We start from the raw sequence: 16,993 nt of genomic DNA, 5'->3' as shown, positions 1-16,993 counted from the left end.
AGATGTGCTGCTTGCAGAGATGGAGCAGGCTGAGGAGCTTCGTCTTGGAAAAGAAATGGTGGCAGTGACACAGGTCTGTGAAACCACAGATGGGCACTGGGAAGGTGCCTAGGATCCGGTTACTGGCTGCTTCTCATCCTACAACAAGTCAGCGCTCAGCGAAAATCCCCAACGCCAAGTTTTATGCAAAAGAAAGTGCTTCTTCCACGTGCCAACCACGACACTTGCTGCTACGCTGTGTGCTGGCACCCAAAGTCTGAATAAACCTGGGAAACGAATGGAGGAATGGATGGAGGACAGGCTCCTCGCTGGATCCGTAACGTGCAACCAGCAACAGTGCCGAGAGCTTAGGAAGCCCCGAAACCACTGAGCCCAAAAAGCTGGGAAGGACACCAGGAAAAGGCAGCAGAAAAGCAGCAGCCATGCTTCTGATAGAAATGGAAATTTAAGGACTCATTTACTGTATGTTCACAGAGGCACCTCCTGAGCCTGCCTTCCCATGGGGAGCATCCAGTGATGTTTTTATTAGACATGACATGTCTAATTGTCTATGAAAGGCAATCAAATAAATGGGGTTTACCTTTCCAGTCAGCAAGGAAGACTCCAGCGAGCCCAAAGTCCTCTCTAAAATGACCCCTAAGCCCGAAGCAGGAGTGTCAGCTTGAGCTGGACTACTCACCTTTGATCAAGTTGAGAATTTCTTGAATTCTCTGTGGCTCATTGCGGTCTGGCCTGCAGCTGGGCGTGATCTCCAGCACGTAGTCAGGACCGTACTCCGTGAAGAACTGCAGGAAGAAGAGAGGAGGGTCACCAGAGGGGTCCCGGGATGGCTGAGGCTGGAGGAGGGCTCCCAGGGGCACCTGTCTGTAACAAGGCAAAACTTATCCTCTCCTTCCAGGGAGCACATTTAACCCTGTTAATGTGAGCTTTCTGGGGGAGCTAAATAAAGCTAACGAGACTTTATAATCCCTCAACTGTCTCCCTGAGCACGCCCAAGAAGATGGAGCACGACCACGCACGAGCACCATGGACCAGTAAAGCCGTCCAAAGCCAACATGCTCCATCTGCCTCGGCCAGCAGGCGTTCAGAGGCTCCTTCTGCAGCACATCATGAAATAATGCGATGGAGGAGGAGGGAGGGGACAGATAACTGCATCAGCTGAAGGAAAACAAAAGCGATCCTTCGATGTTCTTGTCAAGACAGCCGGTTTCGGAAGTTGTTGATCTTGGTTCTGGTTCAAGAGCTCCAAACACAGACCAGCGCTGATGGGAAGATGCAAGAAAAAAAATTTAAAACCAATAAGGGAAATCCTCTGAAAAAAACTGCAAGCATCAGCCCGTGTATCTGGGCTTAAGGGTATTTGTGGACACAAACTGCTTAATGCATTTCAAAACAGGATTACAAGCTTCTATGAAAAATAGCAGCTGGAGCCACTAACGAGGCTAGGAACGGAGCTCTTGATCTCCTGACAGAGGACAGGGGCTCACGCCCTTCTGGGAGAGGCACAAGCATCACACCCGGCCTTCCTGGCTGCGAAGCACCCACGGGCACACACAGGCAGGGCAGGCGGCTTGTGCCTTGCTCCAGTGCGAGCTGCGTGGCTGCAGGGGGCACATCCAGGGGGAACACGATAGCCCAAAATTTCACCTCCAGCTGCAAGCCAGTCCCAGCCCCCAGCAGGCTCTGTAGCCTGCAAGTTCCCACCATGGTTTTGGGGAAAAGTCATGCTCATTTGGAGGCGTACGCCAACCTAAGGGCCATGCCTGGAGGTCCTTCACCTGGTGCTGTTTGAACACTTCACTGCTTCTGTTTGGTCGAAGAGCAGCCTCGTCCTTGGGGCTCTGCACCCCCCTGAATTGCTTGGCCACTTTCTCCATGCCACAGGAGAGAAATGCAGGTTCCCCGAAGGCAGGCTGCTGCCCCACACTTAATGAGATGAATGCCAACATCTTCTGGCCAGTTTTAGATCCAGAACCGTTCAATTCACGTACCGAAGCTGTTTCTTATTACCAAGATTACTTTATTACCTCTGATGAAGGACGTGGCCACAGGCTCTGAACAATCAGACAACCTATCATGCTCCTGCGTCTCCGCGTATTCTTTCTGAACCCAAAGCAGATCAGAGAGGATTTCTAAATTGCTCCTGTCTCAGCTCCACCCAAATGTTTTCCCAGGACCTTTCTGGCCATGCTGAGCCACTTCACCTGGCACCCAGTAAGTGCTGCAGTTACGCTCCTGATCCCCACCAGCAGCCTTGGGGCTAACATCACCACCCGGATAGGATTCTTAGTAAATCTTCTCTGAGATACAGAGTCGAGATGCACTTGTGCATGGCAGGGACTTGGTTCGATCACACATTTTCCTCCCGGTGGCACCAGTGACACCAGGTGACTGCTTCACTCCAGGCAGCCCACGTTTTCCCTGGCTCCAGCTCGTTCCTCTTCAGGTGCTGCAGCACAGCTCCACGAGGCAGACTGGGCTGCTCTCCAGGAGAGTGTTCCTCAAGGAGGGTGATTCCTGAGCAGCTCATCTCGTCTCCGGAAACGAAAAATCACAAGCACCATTACGCTGCAAGGGGAGCCCAACTTGGCTGGCCAGCAGTGGCGCCAGAAGTCGCAGCCAGCTCAGCTCTGCAGCCCAAGCGTCGGCTGTCCCAGAAGAGGATAAATATTCCTTTGAGAAGGAGCAGCCAGAGCACACAGGAGCCCATTGTGCACCTTGTGACATCCCACACGCAACTCATTGCTCAGTTTTAAAACCTGTTTCTGGTTAAAGGATCGCCTCTAAGCAGGACGACTCCCAAAAAGCGTCTCGTATCTGCAAGCACCAATGTCCATGACGACATATTTTCAGCTTAAACCCACTCATACGCTTTAGTTCCTCGTGCATACTGGTCTGTGAGATCCTCAGACAAATCAGAATGTAGTTCTCCTCCGCAGTCACTGCAGACTAAAACATAGAGCCTTGAGAAAGCTCTGGCTCCTTCCTGGCACATCCTGAAGGACTCTTTGAGCCCGCAGGTGACTCCACCTCCCCACCCCCTGTGTAATTACCTGAGGGTTGACTTTACTGGCTTCTCAGATCCCTCCCAAAAAGCTGTGGACAGCCCTAGGTTTGGGGAACAAGCACCCACTGTGCTGCTCGGACAGTGCGTTATTGTTGCAGGAGCCTCTCTCAACAAAACAGCACTGAGCAGCCAGGGTGCTGCTCGCGTTAGGTGGAGTGACTCTGCTCCTGGGCAAGGAGCAGGGAGGGTTTGGCAAACCTTACCTCGTGATCAGGGATCTCCGAGGACAGCGTTCTCCCAAGGATAACCCCAGTCAAGTATGTCCAGCAGCGGGCCGTGTTGGCAAGGTTGTAGCCTCCTGTCTCCAGCAAGAATTGTGATTTTGGAAGGGGAAAGATGGGGGAGAAGGGAAAGAGCAGATTTTACTAGCAGGAACAAGCCACGGAAGCTCCTCCAGCCACCTCTGCAGACCCAGCACAAGCCCATCTGTCTCTTGACAGCACAGAGGGGTTTTCATGGGTAACAGGGACAGAAGGGCAAGGGCGGCAGCAGAGACAAGGAACTATTGCTTTTAAATGCCAGCCTTGGGCCCATAAAGCATGATCCACACGTCCAGCCGTTTGCTGGTGAGCTCTTCAGCACTGTCATGCTTGAGAGGACAAACACGAAGCTAATTAGTACAACGAGTGACTGCTTTACAAGTAAATGATGTTTCACAGGCAGTATGGGAGTAGTCACGTCCATCGTGACTGTGCACAACCTCACAAGGAAAAACCCTGGCTGAAGGCAACCCTGCCAGAGACTCTGAAAGAATTTCCCAGCAGACTGAAATAAGGAGAGAAAAACACTTTGACAAGAGAGGAAGACTGTATTTTCCAAAGCTTCCTTCCCCTCGTTTTTTGTTTTTTTTTGCCAAATACCATTTCTCCTCTCTTCCTCCAGTTTCCACCCCGAACGCTTCCGCACGCTGTGGTGCTGGGACACTCCTTCAGGATTTCCACTCACCTCCTCCCAGCACGAGGGTTGCCAGCTGCCACTGCAGGACGTACTTCAGGCACTTGCCCACTCCCTCGGGGGTCATGTTGAAGGAGCACATGGGGTCCCCGGCGATGGTGTCAGCTCCCAGCTGCAGCACCACCGCCTCCGGGTTGAAGGCGGCGTACACCTCCTTCAGCACGCTGCGGGGAGAAATTGGGGGGGTGGGCATCAAAGCAGGCATCTGACATCAGCTGCCCTGAGGACAGGGCAGGAATCCAACCCCAGGGGTCTTCCTAAGCATCTCCTGGATGGTTTGATGTCCAGGGAGATGCATCCCTGGGACAAAGAGCTCGCCCTTACCCAGCACTCACCCCAGAAACTTCACCAGCCGCTTGAAACCCCACCAAGGTGCCTGCAGGGCTGAAGCCATCAGCTCTGCAAGCACGGAGAGCTGAGGGCTGCCCTCACTGCTGAAACACGGGCGCCTCTGGGGAAAACTCGACCCTGCTGAGACCACATGCGTGGGCTGATTAATAGCTGAAACTAGCTGATTAATTACCTCTTTCAGCTACAATTAAGAGTGGCTTTATTATGCAAACTGCCACAACTGTTTAATGTAATTCAGATTTTTCTTTGTCTTTGGAGCAAAGCTAACGTCACTGAATTCCTCTAGATTATTCCTTACTTTCCTTTGCTGCACTCGTCGTGTTTCTCACACGTTGTGCTTTTTTTAATCTTCAAAAGGTTAGCATTTAAACTCCAGGTAAAGTCACCCACATCTTGTCAGAACCAGTTTGATTCATTACGTCGGGCAGTTTTGGAAGGCGATCAAGCAAATCAGCTACTCTTATGATTAGACAGACCCTTCATCATTTCCTCTTTTGATGGAAACACTACATGAGCAGCCAGGTTTACAGAAGGTTACTCTGGGTGGAAATGTGCCTTGGACACATCCCTACATGAGTTACAACTCTTGTACATCACAGAAACTCAGCATCCAGCTCTGGTGCTGCCAACCTCACTGCAGCTCTGAAACTTTTCATTCCTAGCTGTCTTTGTCTCCAAAATTTTAAAGACCTGTCAGATCTTCCAGAAGAAAAAAAAAAGCAAAATCAGATTTTGGCCCCCCACTTCCACGCGGTGGTTATTGACAAATTATTAACAGTGTCTCCCTGGGAATTGCTCTGGGAATGCCTGTGCTGGCAGCACGTCAGCAAGCTGAGCACAAGGAGCACAGCTCCTCTTGCCAGCAGGGGAGGCAGAACACAAGGAAATGCTCTGGGCAGTCTGCAGAAACCCCTGTCAGGAGGAGATGCGGCTCCAGGAGGCATGGTCAGCCACCTTACCTGCTGGCCAGGCCAGGACTCTTCCTCTTTGCTCACGAAACCTCAAAATCTCTTGGCAGATCTTGTATTTATACGTAGCTTGGAACCTACGGCAGCTTTTGATGTCCTTCAACTCGTTACATGTGTGATGGGCTGATCCTGACTGGGCTCCTAACCCCTCTTTCTGCTCCTAAAGCTGTGCTGCTTTTTGGAAGCGTAGCCCCCAGCAAGACGAGGCACAAGCAGCCACAAGCAGCAGGAGGCACAGCCACAGCGTGACCACCCGAAGGGGCTCCAAGCCCTGAGTGGTTTCAGCCCTCAGCTGTTACAGCTGAGAGCCAGATGTGAGACCGTGTCCTGCAGCCCTGCACTCAGGCTCACCTCGCCTAAAAGTGAACAAGCCCAGCAGTCCACTTTCAATGTGGCTAACAGCTCGTGGGGTTTGTCACAAATCAAGAGAGAGAAGGGCCCGTGGGGAGGCAGACATTCAGCCTTTCATTTCTCCATCACAGACAAAAGGAGCTTTGAAAATACTCCTAGTTCAGCCCCAAGCACATATCTGATGGATGGCCAGGGTTCAGAGCATTTATTTGAAGAAAAAGCATGTAGCCCTAGCTCCACAGCTAAAAAGTACTTCTCCCTTCTCATCTTCGCCTTAAACACACCAGGCTGACCGGTGGCCAAGAGACCCTCGCACTCACACCTTTGTTTATTCAGCTTGCTCAAATTTTTGAACAAAACCTCTGAGACCTCTTAAGACCTGTGTTTGTTGTAATCAAAAACAGCAACAGGGGAAGGGGCGAGCCTTATCCAAGGAAGAACAGCAATTAAAAATAGTAAATAAGCAAAATCTGTGCAGTCTGTTCTCCAAAATCCCATCCAAGCAAACTGTATCAGAGCAAGAGGACTCACGTTTCACAGATCTGGTAATACTTCTCATCCTGAATGCCATCCTGAATAGGCACGTTCACGCTGTAATAGCGACCTTTCCCCAGGCCGACATCCGTCACATCGCCTGTGCCTGAAAATCAGAAACACCCAAGGGTTAACAAAGGGGAGAAGAGGCTCAGCAGCAAGAGAAACATGTGGCATGTCTCAGGTGAGGGCAAAGCACCAGGCGTGTCCATGGGGAAGCTCCCTTACCTCCACAAACACGGGAGGGTTTGGATGGACCTGGTTCTAGCTGTCTGCCCTACCCTGCAATTAAGCTTTCAAGGGCAGCCCAGCAGTGGCTCTGCCACAAACAGAAAGGGGGAAATGTGTCAAATGCAGAGTTTCCCCCTCTTTCCTTCTTCTGGGTCAGAAGGGGGGAACATTTAGAGAGACACCTCTGCCGGTGAGGACGGGCTGTGCCTTTGCAGGGACCTCATCAATGAGTACAAATCAGTACAAACCTCGCCAGATCAACTTGCCTGGGAAAAATCCTGGCGAAAACTTGTGCAGAGAAACAGTCATAACTTTTGAGGTGAAGCTAAAGGCATCTTCAACCCCTGTCAGAAGAGGGAAAAGACAAAAAGCTTTCAAGCATTTTCATTTGCGTAAGCAACAGAGTCTGAACACACACCCGATAAACATGGGCCAGTGAGCAGAGGAGGAATGAATGACCCAGAAACCTAGACGTGGCTTGGCAAATCCATCCTTCAGCTACAGGGATACGAATTCAAACGCAGCAGTGTTCACAACTGAGATGAATTCGGCTGGTCTCATGCTCATCAAAACTGAACGGGTCGGTGCCCTGCCAGGCTGGGGAGGGAGCCTAGCAAGGATGCTTTGGCTGGAGTGGCTCTGATGAGAACCAGAGCTACTGGGCTCTCTCGCTTCTTCGCCAGCACTTCTGCAATCCCACACGCCGCTTCTTTCCCTTAAATATGGATTAAAATAGCGGGGGTGTGCAGGGAAAGAGCAGTTACGGGAAACTTAACAGAAACCAAATGGTGGGGCAGGGGTGGAACGGAGCAAAGCGAAACACCCCACGTTGGGAGAGCAGGAAATGCTAAGTGGTGTTGCAATAACGGCCCTGAAGCAGGGCGCACTCTCAGCAAGGCCCTCTCCGACTTGAGCTTTACAAAGTCAGTCCTTTTAAAGGCATCGTGCACTGCTGACTGCTTCTGCTTTGCTCTGGTGACATCAGAGAATCAAGCACCGTGACCTCTGCAGGGCCAGGCACACAAACCCGGGGAAGTCCTCGCCAGAGAGCCCCTGGCAGAGGGGATAACTGCAGCGGGAGCTGGCCCTTCATGCAGCTCATTGCTTTAGGCACGAGAGTGCTGCCCAGAGCCTCACAGGAGGGCAACACGCTCGAATAACACCAAAATAATGAGCAGCACGGGGCAAACCCACAGAGCAGGACAAGGGAGAAGTGGATCGAGGGAATTCACACTGGAAGGGGACACAGCCACGGCTGCTACAGCAGGGGAAGCCTCACTGCCCCATCCCTTCCCTCAAGTCTGCAGGGCCTTACCATCCCCGTGATGCAAATCCAAGTCAATATAAAGGACTCGGTCAAATTTCTGGCGCAGCCGCAGGATCCCCAAGACAGCGTCGTTCAGGTAACAAAAGCCTGAGGCTTCATCTCTGTGAAGAAAACAGCCGTGAGGTTGAACAGCACCACTGCAATCGCCACCGAGCTCGGCTTCGCCACCTGCACTTTGCAAGCCTCCACCTTCACCTCCAGGAAGAGGAGCCCAGCCAAAGGCCAGCAGCGATCAAGAGGTGGGTCAGGAGCAGCCCAAAGCATGGCTGGGGAGCACAGGGAGCACAGCTCACGATGGCTCACGCTGATCCCTTCTCACACCTGGGCTTGCCAGCAGCAGGCCCTGCTGAGGGGAGGCTCTGACCCCTCAGCAGGAGCTCTGCCCATTTCGTTGTTGTGCAAATAAGATGTTAGCAAATAAAATATTAGCAAAGAAAGATGTTTTATAGAAATTCAGGGCCACTGAGATTAAAACTGCTGTCAACTGTACCCTCCTCTTCCTCTGCAGCAAGAAGCCAGCAGCCAAACAGAGGACAGAGGAGTGGTGGGGACACTTGTCCCGGATTGACTTGCTTCAAAGTCAAGTCCCCGGTCACCACTTGACTGGTCCATTTACCTGGTTTGGGGACGCAGCAAAAAGATGTCAGCTCCCTGCAGCTTTGCAAGCTGCCACCAAGCCTTGTGTGGGCCCAGATCCCTCTTCCCCAGGCTCAAATGGCTCCACGACCTCAGGTGTGCCCCTTAGGAAGCAGCACTGCTCCACTCCCTGCTTGGTGGCCTCAGAGCCACCAGAAGCCGGTGTTTTGACAAAAGGACACCTATATTCTGCATGCATGCACACCAGGACCAGCTCTGGGGCTTGAATGAGAAAGACCACAGGTGAAAATCTTCGTCCTCCAGCAGCACAGAGGCATAATGGCACAGCCCCAGTGCCCACCTGCCGGGTGAGCTCTCTCCCTTTCCATCTCTCGCGCAGGAAGGGCACAGCTTGGGTCATTACTTGCTCGTTACTCTCACACTGCTGGGAATAAATGCAGCGTGGACACAATTCCAGCTTGGCAGGACTTCAGTGAGCTCCCAGGCTGCTGGTTCCTTCTGACAGGGACCAGGAGGAACCAAACCCTGCAGCCTGAGGAGCAAATGCGGTGCCAACACCGAAATAAAAAGAGGAAACGACGTCCCTCCAGAGGGTCACCCAGCCAACCACAGCTGGAAGAAGGGAGAAGTCCATGGCAACTGGAGCCAGAAACTTGAAGCAATGCAAAGAATCAAACTTCACAGGTTCAGAGCTCACAAGGAACTCTGAGGAGTTCTCCCTTTCCAACAAACGCCCTGAGAGCGAGCACGAAGACAGCAAGCTCCAGGCGGGGCATGGTGCTGTTTAAGGCTGTGACTGGGAGCCTGAAACAACCCAGCCAAATTCCTTCCCCTCCACCACCCCAAAATATTTTTAGTTTCAGAACAGCCTCTGTTAAGCAGGGGCAAGGGGAAGAAACCTGGAATCATTCCTGGTGAACGTCCTGGTGCCTGCAGCTCTGCAGAGCTGCCCTTCAGCACCATTTGCTCTCACCAAGCAGTGAGAAGCAAGTAGCAAAGCTAGCAGCTGGCAGGATGCAACTGCACAAAGGGGAACCCAACCCTTGGTGACACCACAAAGTGCCACGAGGGCACCAATTTCATACAGGCTCCAGAAGGGATTTAACAAGCCAGCAGAAAACTACCCACTCAGCCCAGCGGCAGCAGCAAGGCAAAAACTTCTTTGCTGTTACAGGTGTTTTCTGAACTAAGCCGTCAAAGGAAAAGAAGGCAGAGGAATTTTAGGAAACCGTCCATGTCACAAAGAGCCAGAGCACTCAGCTCAGCCAAGCCAAACCCCTTCCTGTCCCAGGAAGCAGCAGCTGAACCTGGTCAGCAGGGCCACAGTCAGACCTTGCCATCATGTGAGTGTGCATGCCACCGTTACAACTACAGGAGCTCCTCTGTCAGAAAAAAAAAAATTAAAAAATTAAAAAAAACACCACGCTGCTGCAAGAAAGGAAACCTGTGCACTTGTGCAGAAGGAGTTAGGATTAGGGATGCGGGTTATGCAAGCTTCTGGGACTGCCCTCGTCTGCATTTGCTGATGTGATGTTTTGGAAGGTGGGAGCTTGAAGTTAACATAACACATTTATCCTCGGGAAACAAGGAAGCCACAGAAATAAATTGTTCTAGCACTACAAAAATCCCAGGATTTAGGGACAACATTGATGCTTCCTCTCCTGCTGTTCTGGAGGGCTGCTGCTGACACCACAGCTCAGGGCCAGCAGAGCAAAACAAAAACCAGAGCTTGGGCCTGAGCCTTTTCACTCCTCTTATTAATGAGCCAAGAAAGCCACACCAAACAATATGGACGATGTCTTGCCACACTCTCCCGAGTTTGAAGCAACACCAACCACTTGCCTCTCCACAGCCCTGCTCTGTGGACCACAACGTGCTGTGCTTGACTCTTAATTCTTGCTTGACTCCCAGGGCAGAGGAAACCATCCCTGGCGGTGGGTTTGAGCCCCAGAGCCACGCTGCAGCCTCTGCCCTGCGCCCCGCTTCCTTCCCCCCTGCCTCCTCTCGGCCCCCTGCCCGCACAGCCACCGCCGGGCGGCCTCCCCCGAGGGCTCCCGGGGTAGCAGGGGGCGAGGAGGCTGGGGACAGACACCCAGTTGAGAAAACGCAAGGGAAGAGAGATGGTTTTCTTACTTCTTCGCGTGATGCCACCCTCCAGGCCAGTTAATCGCTACCTTGCACTTGCCGTCCAGCAGGCACTGGGCCGCGGTGATGGTGGCTCCCCCCACGGCTGCCGCGTAGTCAAAGATGCCCTCGGTAGCCGGACAGTCGTAACCTGCGGGTGAGAGCCAGCGTCGGGCGTTTCCTCTGTGCAAAGCACGCCCCGAGCTGTCGCTCCTCAAGCGCAGCCCTAACTTTCTGCTAAAAGAGAAAGAAACGAACCGAAGCGCAGCACCCGCTCGGCGGGTATCACGGCTGGACTCGCACAGAGGATTTAGGGGGTGTAAGTAGGAAAAAAAGCAAAAAAAAAAAATCTTCCCTGTGCTTGGATCATTCACAGAAGGGTCTTAAGTGCAAGCAGAGCAGCTTCAGAGGCACGAAGGGCAGGTGCAGGGCAGCCTCATGAGGTCTGCCCAGAGTTTGCACCGCTGCCTCAGTGCTGGGTCACTCCACGGGTTCCCCAGTCAGAGGAGTACCCACAGCCGCCTTGCTGGCTGGAGGTTCTTAAAGTCCAGCAGGCAGGAGCCCACTGCTGAAGCCGTAAGCCAAGCTGGTGTGCAAACAGTGCAAACCTGGTTCCTGGCCGCAGCTTCAGGCTGCTGTTCACGCATGCCCTCCACCACAGCAGGCTGTGGCAGCCCTTTCTCAGCTCTCCACCAAGAGCACCATGCCAGGGCCTCCCGCCCCCCTCAGGATCCCCAAATGAGCAGGAAAAGCTGGCAGCTGGGGCCAGATGGAGCAGCAGCACGGGGCTGACAGTACCCTCTGCTGGCAACACGGAAAGCATCAGCATGACCAGCACCACACCAAAGCCACAGCAAGCCCCTGGAGCTCAGCTTCACCTAGGCACCAGCAAAGAGCACCTGGCACCTGATACCTGGGTGCCCTCCCCCAGAAAGCTCGTGTCCTCACCCAGTCCATACTCCACGGATTCCGGATGGTCGTCATCCCCCTCCTCGCTGACCTTCTGCAGGTGCTGCAGGTAAGCGTCCGTGTGGAAGCTCGCCATCTCCTCCATGGTAGCCACCTTCGGCTTGACTATCCTAGCAGGGAGGGGAGAGGGAGCAAGTCAAAAACACCACCCAGCTGGAAACTCCTCGGACAGTTCGGCGCTTGCTGTTGAAAAATAATCCACAAAATCCCTCCTCCTCCTCCCACACTGTCACCTGGAGAGAGAAAGCCGCCCCGCTGAGCCGCAGCACGCTGCTCCCCACGCCTGGTGCTGCCGGCTGTGCCCACCCCGATGAGGACCAGCCGCAGGAGCTGCCTGCATTAACCTCTCCACATCACTTTGAGATACTTTTTTTTTCCCCGTTAGGTTTGTTATTCCCCTTTGAGCAACTCCTGGCAAGGGCTAGTTGCAGTGGCTGTGGCAGGACAGCCGGCTGCTGGGGCAGGAGCTGAGCAGCGGTTCCTACACACCCTGCCTGCAACCCAAGCAGAGACCAAGCCTGTCCTCAGCAACCCGTGTGCATCGTCCCCGGGTCTGGGTGCTTTGAAACCTGCACAATTAAAGCTGAGGCTGTGCCGAAGCCCTCTGCAATCAGGCGATGCAGTGCAGGTTGTGGCTAGTGGAAGATCGCCGCAGGCTCGCCCACAGGCCGGGCATTTCTATCCCCACACCCTTCGAGTTCACCTCCACGATGGTTTGTGCGGCACCCTACCAAAACACCCCCAGCTAAACCAAAACAAAGATTTGTAAACGGAGCAAAGGGGGACCTCCTGGAGGTCCCTCAACAGGGGCGTGAGGACATCCTGAGGTGCTGTGCAGGAGGAGCCTCTCCTCTCCCTCCACACCCAACCCCAAGGGCCCAGAGGACGGCAGAGGGCTTCTCGCCGCTCTGCCCCAGGCCCCATACCCCGACTGCTCCCCCAAGAGCCCCAAGACCCCCGCAGATCCCCTCGGTGGCAGCCCAGCACCACCACGAGCCGTGTGGCTCCCCGCAGGCCCCGGCCACGCTCGGCGTGCCCCATGGCCGCGGCACGGTGACACTCACATCATGTGCTCCAGCAGCGAGTACGCCTCAATCAGCGAGTGCACCATGCTGGCCTGCAAAACCAGGGGGAAGGGGAGTTAAAAAACAGAAAAATAAAAAAACAAAAGGAGGGAGAGGATGAGCACGAGGCTGGCGGGCAGCCCCAAGCCCCCCGTCCTGCCCCATCCCAGCGCTGACCCGGCGGGGCGCCTTGCAGAGGGCATCGCAGCGGGCCGTGTACTCGGGGCTGTAGACGTAGGCCACCGGCGGCACGGCCGCCATCAGCGCCGCCACCACGGCCCCGCGCAGGGTGACGGAGCCGCCGTCCGCGTCCTGAGGCAGGCTGGGAGCTGTAGTCCCCTGCCCTGGGACGGGAACATGGCTGCTTCTCTCCCCCCACACCTAATTATTCAATCATTTCCCTCCCCCTAATTATTCAGTCATTTCCAACCCCCCCCATGAGGATCGCACTCTGCACACGTGTGCTGGAGACGTTTTATTGCGGATTCCCACACAGCACAAGCGTTTTGTTTGTTTGTTTGTTTTTGCTTTTTTTTTTTTTTTTTTTTGAGTTTGTTTTTAAAACATTCGTTAAAAAAGGCCCACGGGGGGGCCCCAAGCCGGCTCACAGCCAGGCAGGCCCTGAGGGGCAGGGGGCTGCTTGCACGGCCCCCCAGCAGCTTTAAGGCAAACCAGACCCGGAGGTCAGCGAACACACGTGGAAAACACTTCCCCCAGCATTTTGGGGGCGGAAAGGGGTGAGGGGAGGGCACGGGCTGCCCGCTCCCCATCAGTCCAACAGCGCTATCCCTATCAGCAGCTGGAAGAGCACCAGCTCTAGCTAGGCTACACCCCGCAGATTTGGAGGACAAAGCAGCACAGAATGGGTTAAAAACCTCCAAACTGCTGCAGGAAGAAGGGGGGGGTCCTTCCAAGCCCCCTCAGACACAGACAGCCCTGAGGAGAGTACCGAAAGGCAGGCAGGTGCTGGCAGGAGCTCAGCCCTTCCCTGCTGGTGCTGCTCTCCTGGCGCGAGGCCGTCTGCCTGCAAACCCAGCCCGAAAGTCCGTCATCCCCCAAAAACCCTCCCGCCGAGCCCGCAGGCCGGGGACAAGAGCGGTGAGATCTACTGCATGGCGCAGCCGTCGCCGGGCAGGAACTCGTAGACGTAGAGGGCCACCGATTTGGAGAGGTAGGTCATGGTGCCGAAGCGGCCGCTCGGCGCGCTGTCGTACAGCAGGCTGCAGATGCCCGTCGTGGGATCCCTCTCCAGCATGTCGTCGTCAGCGCCCAGGGCTTTCTGGATTTGGGACGAGGGAAATGGGAAAGGCAGCGTTAGGAACATGCTGCCACCCGCCAGCTGGCACCCCGCACACGGGAGGAGGACACCGCATCGTCGCCGTGCCACAGTGGGGACGACAGGCAGGACCCTCAGCGTGGGCGACTGACCCTTAGGTAGCCTGGGGGCTGACCGCAGCCCCTACCTGCTCCTCGTAGAAGAGGTCATTGGCCGTGTGCACGATCTTTTCCACGGCTATGATGCCCCCGATGGTGTGCACCTCCATGTCCACCAGCATGGTGAGCACCAGGATGGCCTCCACCAGCAGCTGCCGGTACTCCGGCTGGGGCACGCGGTTGAGCACTGCCTCCACGTGCACGGCAAACTTTATTTCCCCCGGGGTCATCTGCGTGGAGGGAGGAGGAAATGCACCTAGGGTCTTGTTATCACCAGCACAAGTCCTGAGCCACACTGGGCACTTCGCCAGGGCAGCTCCGTACCCAACACCAACCCCCTTGCCCTGTTCCCTGCCTCATAAACCTCCTACCTCTCTGGTTGTCGAAGAGGGGAGAACAAAGCCCTCCACGGAAAGACCATGGCACTGCAGAACAAGATGTGGAGACCATGGTTACAGCCTGCAGCAGCACTGTGCACTCACTCGTTCCCAGCTGAACATCAGCAATGTGCTGCCCACACGCTCCAGCTCCACCTCCCGACTCCTTGCAACACTCCATCGCTCCTTAAACATCGGTTCGGCATCACCCGGAGCGCTCCCACACCCAGCACGGGGCTCCGCTCCCTGCTTTACCATGCTGATGATGAGCAGTGCCTGGAGCTGCCTCAGCTGGGGCTCCAGCACTGGGCTCCCACAGCTCACAGCCCTGCCCAGCACAAAAAGCTCCTCAGCAGACCCAGCACCTCTCTGCATGGGTCAGAGCAGGGTGAAGGAGGTCCTGCATGCCTACAAGGCAGCTCCAGCTCTTCCCCTGGCTTTCCAGGGCCAGCAGAAGGCCTTGTCCACGATGCATGTGTCACCACAACCTTGGGGACCAGCCCTGGGTGTCAAATTCACCCTAGAAAGGTCTGTGCCGTGCGTGCGGAAAGGATGCAGCTGGATGTCCAGCTCACCTTCTGCAGGATCTTCCAGACCTTCTGGTAGAAGCCCATGGGGACACGGTTGAGGGCCCCATCCAGCCGCCGTCTCCGCTTCCACTGGCCCTGGCGGCTGTCCTTCCCGCTCTGGTCTTCCAGCATGCTCGAAAAGGAGCCCTTGCCCAGCAGCTCCGAGTGCCCGGTGGACTGGGCAGACAAAACAAGGACCATGGAAACCTCTGCAGGGTTAAACAGCCCACAGGAGCGCAGCCCGCTGCCACCCGAGGGCTTGTGCTCACCCAGCCTGGTTCCCAGGGCAGAGCTGCCACCCCCCTGTCCCCAGCAAATCCCGACCCACAGCCCCAGCTCCCTTCAGCCCAGAGGGCAGCAGCCCCCGCCGGAGCACAGCTCCATCCTGCAGCCACACAACAGGACGGCCAACAAACGGAGGTTACCAGAGAGGACATCAGGTCACCATCCCCGGACTGCAAACTGATGGGCTGGAGGAGAAAAGGAGAGGCAGAAATCAAACCGTGCCGGGGCTTTGGGCAGCCGGTGCGGCGAGCGGAGCAGCAGCAGCACAGACCAAGCTCAGTTATCCCAAGGGCTGCGGTTAGCTGGAGACTGAGAGGTAGTTTTGAGAGGCGAGCTGTGGAAAGTCTCACGTTAGCATCAGAGGGGGAAGACCGCACTGGAGTAGGAGCAGGGCTGTTGTTGGCTGCTGGCACGGGCAGGGATTTAGTCCCAGGAGGAGTGGAGGGCCAGCAGCAGGTCGCCACCCGGGACCTGTCCTCGCCACGTGCACGGTCCCGCTGCCAGGCTTCACGCTGCAGCAGGGCGGCCATAAACCTGCTGCAGCAACCTGGGCCCCACAGGATCCGTGAGGACGGGACCTCGCCAGGACACAAGCCAGGCTAGTCCAGCACGAGCCCAGGAGGAGGTAGAATGGGGGTAGAGGTGGGATCCAGTGATCACCAGTCACTGTCCCAGCAGGATCACTGCTGGTTGTGGCAGCAGAGACACTGTGCCACCTTGCTCAGCGCTTCTTTGTTGGTATTTCGGGATCTGTTCAGCCGTGGCAGCTACACAGCACAGCTCCTAGCTGGCTGCAACGCCATCGCACCCGTGGCTTTGGGAAACCTTCCTCCCTGATGGCCTCAAGAGAGCAGGTCCCGAAGGGGCTCAGCCGCCTGAATGCTGTGGGGCCACCCAGCCACACCGACCTCTTCCCGGGGCGCCTCCCCCCAGCCCTAAATGGAGCAACCCCCAGCCTGCCGAGAGGGGAAGCCAGCTCATTGCTGCAACAGCTCGCTCAGCGGGTTCGTTTAGGAAAGCTCATTAACTCATGCATGCTCGGAAGCTGCCCTAGGATGCAGCATGAGGGATAAAAGCTGAGGCTGTAGGAGGACCAAGGTGGCTTCACCTTACTCCCGGTCAGAGACTGCCTACGTTTATCCAGTTGCTGAAAAGAGAAGAAGGAAATGAAGTGGCTGCTGCTGCAAGAGGCCCACCAGGACCCCAGCCCCATGGGGGAACCTCACGGTCCTGCCCACCCCTGCACCTTCTCGAGCACCCCTGTGCTTCCCCTGTACTGCACTGCTGGGGTCACCCCCACGTTAGATTTATCCCACATCCCCCTTCAGGGCAGAACTGAACCAAAAGGGATCCTGGAGACAGCTCTAAGCTCCCTCTGAAGCCCAGGAGCGGGCTCTGTCGACTCTCCCATCAATGCTGCTTGTCCCGGAGCTGCTCGTCCCCACAAAACTGCACAGGAGCAGCCTGCGCCGCCTGCCCTCACCTGTTTGATCTCGCTCTTCAGCCTGACGATGCCGGCACGCTCGGGCTTGGTGGCCCCGACAGCGCCCACCTCGCAGATGGAGATGGCGGTGGTGACCGACGAGTCCACCGATCGCACTGGGGGAGAGGAGAGGGCCAGAGTGGGTCCCACAGCTCGGGGCGTAGCTGTCAGCTCACGCAGCCTTCCCCTCCACCCCAGCCAGCACCACAGCGCAGAGCTGCTGCGATTTGGTCTGGACAAGACCAAAAACTGAGCCGAGGATGGCCACAGGGCTTCATCCTGAGAAACCTGCTCAGCACCACCCCTGG

At 55.6% G+C, this 16,993-nt stretch overlaps 1 protein-coding gene across 5 annotated transcripts in view; it reads right to left on the bottom strand.

Annotated features, from left to right (window-relative positions):
* The window catches only part of LOC311444089 (histone deacetylase 8), a 28,828-nt gene that overhangs the window by 1,062 nt on the left and 10,773 nt on the right, over positions 1 to 16,993 (bottom strand). For 2 of the 5 annotated variants that reach the window (XM_084534916.1, XM_084534918.1), the window contains exons 27-33: positions 16,686 to 16,801; positions 16,311 to 16,349; positions 15,343 to 15,387; positions 14,924 to 15,094; positions 14,343 to 14,396; positions 14,001 to 14,201; positions 13,000 to 13,816 (exon numbers count right to left, since the gene is read on the bottom strand). In XM_084534916.1, coding sequence (XP_084391042.1) covers positions 13,643 to 13,816; positions 14,001 to 14,201; positions 14,343 to 14,396; positions 14,924 to 15,094; positions 15,343 to 15,387; positions 16,311 to 16,349; positions 16,686 to 16,801 — 800 coding nt within the window. In that variant the 3' untranslated portion in view covers positions 13,000 to 13,642. Of the gene's footprint in view, positions 1 to 679; positions 786 to 3,270; positions 3,366 to 4,012; positions 4,186 to 6,222; positions 6,332 to 6,722; positions 6,801 to 7,771; positions 7,885 to 10,513; positions 10,656 to 11,452; positions 11,584 to 12,537; positions 12,591 to 12,714; positions 12,904 to 12,999; positions 13,817 to 14,000; positions 14,202 to 14,342; positions 14,397 to 14,923; positions 15,095 to 15,342; positions 15,388 to 16,310; positions 16,350 to 16,685; positions 16,802 to 16,993 lie in introns of those variants that run through there. The other 3 variants (XM_084534920.1, XM_084534919.1, XM_084534917.1) reach the window with 3 other exon arrangements.

This window comes from Aythya ferina (assembly GCF_964211825.1).
Source record: "Aythya ferina genome assembly, chromosome: 13".
Classification (NCBI taxonomy): Eukaryota; Metazoa; Chordata; class Aves; order Anseriformes; family Anatidae; genus Aythya; species Aythya ferina.
The sequence above is the reverse complement of the archived record's forward strand: the minus strand, read 5'-3'. Positions and strand labels throughout refer to the sequence as shown.